Here is a 7,768-nt window from a genome sequence, read left to right as displayed (position 1 = left end):
TCTAAGCAATTTCCTTAAAAAGACTTTTTGTAGGGACTACCATGCGTGGCGTTATTCGATTTCTTTATTATGACGTTACCCCCCTATATAACTTTCATCAGACAGCAATGACTTAACTACAAGTTCTTAGTATATCACCTACCCCCACCAAGCAGCTCACATCGATGTTAATATTGCGCTGCTCAACTTTAAAAATATGCTCAGATTTGCTATTCCACGGAATTAAGGCGGGGCATTTATCCTGTAGAAATGTAGATTTCTCAGTTGTGGAATTGCTCGAAGAATAGTAACGTAAATCCCTTTTAGTGCAACATTTTATACTCCAAAAATCACTATCATACTGAGACCAATCCCAATCCTCCTGCTACGTTAAGAATAGAGCAATATTATACTTATGGTTTATGTTCCTGTGATTCATGATTAAACAGCAAGCTATTCTATACCAAGTCAACTATTTACCTGGTTTTCTACGAAGTTGAAGTAATACATGCAACCAAATACCAATATTAGCAAGGAAAACAAGGTCATTAAGATGATTCGAGGTCACATTATTCGCCGCTTAGAGGGGACATTCGAACAAACATTGCCCACATCCGCCTCATTTGTCAATCCCGGTAATGCCTCATAATCCGAAGTCATGGCGGTTTGAGAATAAAAAGAGCCATTGAGTACATCTAAAATTCTTATTCTAATTGTTACACGTGTTCAAAAGGTTGCGCTATAATAATACAAAAAGTGCTGCCAAGAGTAGAGGATAGCTTCGTAGTACGAACACAATAAAATGTTGTCTACTTACTTAAATATTATCCTTTCCCGATGGTGAAAAAAAAAAATAGTGTTTTCAAGTACAGTATGCTGTGGAAATTTTTGTTAAGAAATAGCATACTAGTACTTAGAGTTATATCGATATTGTCAACTGATTAGTCTCTGTCTTTAGAAGTTTCAGATTTAGGGAGAAAATATTTAGCACATAGAGTCTATAATCTATGCAATGCGATTTTTAAGCAAATAGCATTATAAATCAGTAAGCGCTTTGGTAATAGTTTTGCTCAAGTATTACTGCATTAAACTCTGATTGAGCAATGAAAACTCTTAGATTCTAATGTATTGGAAGAAGGGTTAGATATAAATACGATGTCTATTATTTAATAGTGATATCATGCCGATATTATTCAAAAACTATCACAATTAGAATCAAGTAAAATTCAGCTGAAAACTCTTTGATGAGTATATTTGTAAAATTGAATCTGTCTGATTAGTTTGATAATAACCGTTGATAGACACCCTTCCAGATATATCGTCAGTCAGATTTCTCGTAATGATAAGATCCGAGTGGTTGGGACCAATATATGCTGGTCCGTTCACATTGTCATAGGAAGTGATAGCAAAACTTCCTTGATAACGGTGACGCGGAATCTTCATTTCCAAGTTATTACTCTCAATAAAATAGTACGCATTGCGGCCATTGGTAGGGCTGATATTAAGTTTCAATTTGTCACTCCCCGTTCTAATGCTACAATAATCGGTGGTCGTTGACATGAATTCTATATCACCACGCCTGATATTCACCCTTAATGAACTCAGAGCAAGATCCTAGTGATATTCATTATTGGTACAATTTCATTATCCTTCAAAATTCATCACACCTATGATCACCTTAGCCTTCACTTTGCCCCTATAGGCATCTAGGTTCAAAGTATTCATTTGCACTCCAGATATATCAAAGTTGGCATTCGGATAGTCGATTTCGAGGAGTTCCGTTTTATTGGAAAGTAATATCGTAATATCAACATTCACACACGAGGTATCGGGCCCAATGCTGTCTGCAAAAACATGTATATTATTTGTATCAGATTCTTGATTTTTTTGGGCTGTGATATTTATTTTTTTGTGGAGCTCTTGTTGACTGGCACGCACATGAAAGGAGATGCCAGCTTGGAAAACATCGTTTGAATTCTTTATAACAACATTGCCACCCTGTTAAAAGAAATTCAGCAATCATCAGCATGGGAGAATAAATAAGAATTTGCACATGAGTCTTACTCCGATCAAGCAGCTAACATCAATGCGGATTTTACTTTTTTCACCTTTAAACGTGTATTCAACTTTTTCATTCCAAGGAATTGAAGCGGAGCATTCACCTCGAAGTATTTTGGATTTTTCACCTAAGCATACTTCCGAATCCAAATCTTCATATTCTATATCCGAAGCAGTATAGCATTTGCCACTGTAACTGTAGAGACGACAATAATTCTTCGAGTAGTGTGACTGTATTGTAAAAATAGGCTAAGCTATGAATACAGTTTGAAGAGGGTATTAAGATCTAGATTACCGAGCGCCGGAAAATGCCTCCAAGATTTACGCCGCTGTATATCACAAGCAACAAGACGTAGTAAATTAATAAGAAAAAAACTATGAGCAGGTTTTTTCGAGAACTTTTTGCCCGGGTTGGATTCTCATCAGAATGAGGTGTTGACATTAAACCCTCATTTTCACCTTCTACTAATGCCTCACAATCCGATGGCATTTTTTTTTTTTCGATAAGGCGAGCTCCAAATGTCAGAGGGTGGATTATTATATATTAGGTTTTCACGCTTGTTATGTATCACCGCGGGTGAATGAAATATAAAAAGAGTTAGAAAAAAACACTTTTAGTTACGTTGAAGGACAAGCGATTCAAGAGAGTTTTTTTTTTGTTCATAGAACACCCAATGCTAGTAACAACTTCGGCAAAAATTAATCCTCAGGTGGAAGCCAATATCTTTGTCTACTACTGCCAAGAGCAGAATAACTGCAAACTACCGACCATGTTCGTCACCTTGAATAGAATCTATCATTATTCTTGTCGGGATTTAGAGATATGATTTGAACTAAGAAAACTTTATGCATAAGAAAGTTTCTAATGTCTACTATCCAGCTGAAACTTGCACTTGCACAAGCCTGAGCATATTTTAAAATCCGCAAAGGGAAACCATTTGTTTTTTGCTAGATAGATTTCACAGAATTACAATAGGTTAATCAAAATATTTCAATTACACTGAGATTTCTAAGTGATGGTTTCATTTATCATTTTTTTAGCCTATTGAAATAGCATTTATGTGAAAATTCATTGTAGTCTACTACGATGTGGTTAGAGTAAGGCTATAGTCATAGCCGAACAAATTAGCTAAATTAATCTAGCCAATTTAACCCATCTTCAGAATTTATGCTTTTGTCGTGTATGTTCAAAAAATATCCAGTAAAACAATCCGAGACTCACCAACTGTATTTTTAATCAGATAAAACCTCGAAAACATACTGAAATCTTTAGAGTTAAATTGTCTATGTGTGAAGCAAAATGAAACAATTGAGAATTGGTAAATTATTTACAAAAGTACATAAAATTTAGTACTCAAAGACCAAAAAATTACACTGCTTTGGAGAACCCGGGTATCGATCCCGGTGCCTCTCGCATGCTAAGCGAGCGCTCTACCATTTGAGCTAGTCCCCCAGCCCGAATCTGTTACGAGAAAATTGGTTTTTGGTACGGGCAAGTCACCTTGACAGTCACAAGTGACTCGAGAGTGTAGCGGGGGAGGGTTAGTGTAGTGGACTATCCCTGGGATGCCGATGAGAACGGCGTGGGTTCGAATCCCACTTCCCCCACCAACACTTACTCTTAGTTTGTGACTGCTATCCACTTGATCAGAAGCTGAGTCATGATTATTGATAAGATCGCCCTTACGATAAGTACAAAAGATTACATCGGTTTCACGTACATGCTATACACGACAACTACGATACACGCATATCGATTGAAAGTCTATCGATCAAGGATCTATATCTCGTTATGTTAAGTCCATTGACATTAACTTCATGTAATATATGGAAATTAAATAAAAGTTTCCATTGATTGATCAAAAAAAAAGACTCGAGAGTGTAGCACAGCAATTTGGATCATCTATCGATCAAGATTATCGATGATAATGGATAACGCACAACCAAGTGAAATAGCGCTAGCTGAACAACTAGGCCACGAAATGCAAAAAATCGTGAGATCCAAATGATGGTCAGCGTCCATAAAGGATAAGAAAGAAGATTTCCAAGAGCTTTGGTGTAAGGGAAGTTTGATACAAATCCAAGGAGACGAAATATCCTTCAACCAAAACTCAGCTCCAATACGACCTTGCCGAATACCCTACCACCCGCATTCTAGTTTTCCTTTTTTTTTTCTTTCTTTCTATATTAGTCCATATTCTTTTCCTCTCTTGTATAATACCGTCCTTGAAAAATAGGATGGTATTCATACGATCAACCACTACTTACATGTATTTCTCCTAACAAGGCACTATACTAACTTAAAAGGATACTTTTCAATAAAGATCCATAAATCCCCCCCCAAAAAAATCGAGAGTGTAGCACGAGTTAGCGTAAGGTAAAGGTGCAATAGTCGCGAGTATCATGACGAAAATAACGTGATAGCACGACATGTATAACAAGGATTTCGACACCCTTAATTTCCTCTCGATTTCGTTATTTCTCTTACTTTTACGTATAACTTTTCTTGACTTATTTAAACCCTTCGGTTTGTTATAATGTTCTACACCAATTCTCTGAACTATAAAGATAAATTTTCTTATTTTATCAAGATCCGGACACCCCTCCACACAAAACTCCTTTCTCCCGTAACAAATTGGTTACCGGAAAATTGGTTTTTGCGCGAGGAAGTCACATAGACTTTCAGGAAACAAGATGGATACAGAGGTGCCTAGAGAAGTTCAAATTTGGCCCGCGATTTCGATCCTTTATCCATAGATTACACGAAGGCATTCAAGCGTCAGTGTGCATAGATGGCTCTCTAACGGCTCCATTTCCTATCACAAGAGGAGTTCGACAAGGTGATCCACTGTCTCCATACCTATACAACATCGCAGTTGAACCTCTACTCGCCGCAATCAGAGCCAAGATACGCGGCATTACCATTTCAGCACCACAACGACCCCTCAAAGCGCTCGCCTACGCAGACGATTTGACCCTAGGAGTTGTAGACCAACAAGATGCTGACCACCTGTTTCAAATCCTCGACATATACTCGAGAGCTGCGGACGCAAAAGTCAACATCAACAAAATGGAAGCGGTCGCTCCCACGCTAAGTGCTCTGTTGGAACTGATTAAGAGTATATTAATAAAAGGAAAGAAGACAGATAGAAGGGATAACACAAATAACACACACCACTACAGAATTCAAAAGATAGAAAGCATATCCTATATATATGATAGAATAGGAGATGATGACTAAAAATGATGATAAGATACTTGCTTATACATATTTGTATAAGTATGAAATAACCGTCGTAACACAACAACTATCCAGACTTAGATCATGCCTGGTCGTTCTCCAACATGCTCGCACCTCGATAAAGCCCAGATGTGAATACATTCCAGCAGGGGAGATAGTTACCGACCTCGGCATCCCAATTTACCTTCCGACAGCAGATAAGCCCACACAAATGCCAGACCATCCAAGTGAGGCTTATTACACATGTCAATTATCAAAGCTGAGACAAACGATCCAATCATGAAGGATTCGGAAACTCTCACTCCTCGGTAAAGTCCACCTGATCAACTCTCGACTATTGTCCCGAATATGGTACGTTGCCACAATTATACGCCCACCTGAATACTTCTTCAAAGAGCTGGACGAAATAATACGGCAGTTCTTATGGAATGGACGTGGCCCGCAAATCAGTCTCAAATTGCTAGCAAAATCCCGAGAAGAAGGTGGGCTTGGACTCATTCTCCCTCGCCACCAAACAACAGCCCTACTTGCCTCATGGATACCAAAGTTCGCAGAGTCACTAATAAGGCCTAACCAAGACCCAAAAACACCTCTGTGGGCAAGCATTCTGAAGCATAATATCTTGAGCATGTACGCTCCATTCGGATACGAGATGTCCATCTTCGCAACCACCTTCACATGTGCCAAACTCAAACGCAAAGGGGGATTTTAGTATAACTTGTATCAAGAGTGGCGCACTCTCGAAGGCGGCCCGATCGCGTCACCCAACTGGTCAACTCCAGATGTACTGTCTCTTCCCCTGTACAAATGCCCTTTAACTACAGAACAAGATCGATAATTTGAGGAGCCGAAACCGCCAACACCATCGTACCTACTAAACGATATCCTAACCTTCCTTATCAATAGAGAAAGAATTGAATGCAGCTCACTCCGGCGACAAGCCTTTTTGGAGCGGAACATGCCGATACAATCGGAAATGGAGCGTAGATACTCCGCGCAACCCATGGGAAGGCTAAAAAGAGCGTGCGAACGTCGCTATAAGGATTTTTCCTTACAATGGGAACACGGATACCTTATCCTGCCCCCCAACCTAGTAGAGAAAATCACGAAATGTTCTGCCATACCCCGACAACATCCGCCTCCTCGTTTCCCACTTCACCTTTGTCACCTGGCTGGCGCGCCCGTCCTGGAATACTCCATCCGACGGAGAAGGCACTTCCAGCGAAATGGCTCTCCGGAACCAGAAACGCTGACGCCCCAATCCTGGCCAGATGCTGCATCCACGGCAAAGGAATGGGAAAAGGTCTGGACCTCCATCCAAAAACGGCCAACACTCCCAAAACACCGCACACTACGCTGGCGAATCCGCGTAGAGCGTGTAATTACAAACTCGACATTCCCTGGTCATGACCCGAAATGTACCCGCTGTAACGCTCCGAGGGACACCATCCGTCACACCTTCTTCGAATGTCCCGAACTCACGTCAGTGTGGCATTGGGCGGAGAGGTGTATCAACACCATCTTAGGCCCCCTAAACACTCAGGTGCTGAACCCCAGGAATCTCGTACTTGGCGACCTACCAGAAGCCCCAAGGACAGTAAGACACGCGGCTCAAATCACCTTCGATTCGGTGTTATGGCAAATCCATCGGGATCAATCAACCCTATAAGAAGTGGGCATAGGGAAAACATAGGGAACACATGCGGAACACCTCATTTTCCCAATAATTTCCTAATATTTCCTCTAATTTTTCTAAAAATTCCAAATCCTTACCCATATAAAAATCCATATAAAAACCACTAAAAATTATAGGAAATATCAGGAAATCATACGGAAAGTGAGGTGTTCCCTATGTTTTCCACATTATTCCCCTATGTTTTCCCTATTTTTTCCCTATGTGACTTCCTATAGGGCAATGGAAATTTTTTATTTAATTTCCATATATTACATGAAATTAATGTCAATGGACTTAACATAACGAGATATAGGTCCTTGATCGATAGGCGTTCAATTGATATGCGTGTATTGTAGTTGTCGTGAATAGCATGTACGTGAAACCGATGTAATCTTTGTACTTGTAACAGGATTAACTCAGCTCATTATGTTACCGAGATAAAGTTAATATCCTTTACTATTTTTGATAGTTAGTCGTTTTATTGTGTTTATGAGATATATCTTAAGTTTAGTCATGTGAAAACCATATTGAGTTATTTGTGATTTCTTATTTATATACGAGTCCATTCGCTTATGGATCCTCACCGATCTTCTATTTTCATAAAGATCTTTGTCTACCATTCGAACCCTGTGACAGTACTTATCGTAGGAGGGATCCTTTCAATAATGGACTCAATTTCTGATCAAGTGGATAGCACCACAAACTAAGAGTAAGTGATGGTGGGAGAAGTGGGATTCGAACCCAGGCCGTTCTCATCGGCATACCAGGGATAGTCCACTACACTAACCTTCCCCCGACCGGGCCCGTGTTAGTTT

The 7,768-nt window shown here is 39.7% G+C and overlaps 3 protein-coding genes and 2 non-coding genes across 5 annotated transcripts; 3 read left to right on the top strand and 2 right to left on the bottom strand.

Annotated features, from left to right (window-relative positions):
- Positions 1 to 1,194: 1,194 nt before the first annotated feature.
- On the bottom strand, positions 1,195 to 2,527 carry VTP21DRAFT_7485 (uncharacterized protein; the record flags this gene model as incomplete). The annotated part of the gene is made up of 4 exons (XM_069398231.1): positions 1,195 to 1,593; positions 1,657 to 1,977; positions 2,044 to 2,268; positions 2,333 to 2,527. 4 exons carry the CDS (start codon positions 2,525 to 2,527, stop codon positions 1,195 to 1,197), a joined length of 1,140 nt encoding a protein of 379 aa, XP_069246483.1.
- A 184-nt stretch (positions 2,528 to 2,711) lies between these two features.
- On the top strand, positions 2,712 to 5,990 carry VTP21DRAFT_7484 (uncharacterized protein; the record flags this gene model as incomplete). Its single annotated transcript, XM_069398230.1, has 3 exons — positions 2,712 to 2,809; positions 4,795 to 5,156; positions 5,593 to 5,990. 3 exons carry the CDS (start codon positions 2,712 to 2,714, stop codon positions 5,988 to 5,990), a joined length of 858 nt encoding a protein of 285 aa, XP_069246482.1.
- On the bottom strand, positions 3,418 to 3,490 carry VTP21DRAFT_t317. Its single transcript has one exon. It is a non-coding gene; the product is annotated as a tRNA-Ala (tRNA).
- On the top strand, positions 3,573 to 3,645 carry VTP21DRAFT_t321. Its single transcript has one exon. It is a non-coding gene; the product is annotated as a tRNA-Ser (tRNA).
- A 246-nt stretch (positions 5,991 to 6,236) lies between the features above and the next one.
- Positions 6,237 to 6,947, top strand: VTP21DRAFT_7483 (uncharacterized protein; the record flags this gene model as incomplete). The annotated part of the gene is made up of 1 exon (XM_069398229.1): positions 6,237 to 6,947. One exon carries the CDS (start codon positions 6,237 to 6,239, stop codon positions 6,945 to 6,947), a length of 711 nt encoding a protein of 236 aa, XP_069246481.1.
- Between the last annotated feature and the right edge of the window lie 821 nt (positions 6,948 to 7,768).

The sequence above is a fragment of the Calcarisporiella thermophila genome (genome assembly GCF_041956535.1).
Source record: "Calcarisporiella thermophila strain CBS 279.70 unplaced genomic scaffold VTP21scaffold_30, whole genome shotgun sequence".
Taxonomy (NCBI): Eukaryota; Fungi; Calcarisporiellomycota; class Calcarisporiellomycetes; order Calcarisporiellales; family Calcarisporiellaceae; genus Calcarisporiella; species Calcarisporiella thermophila.
This window is presented reverse-complemented; position numbering and strand designations above follow the sequence as displayed.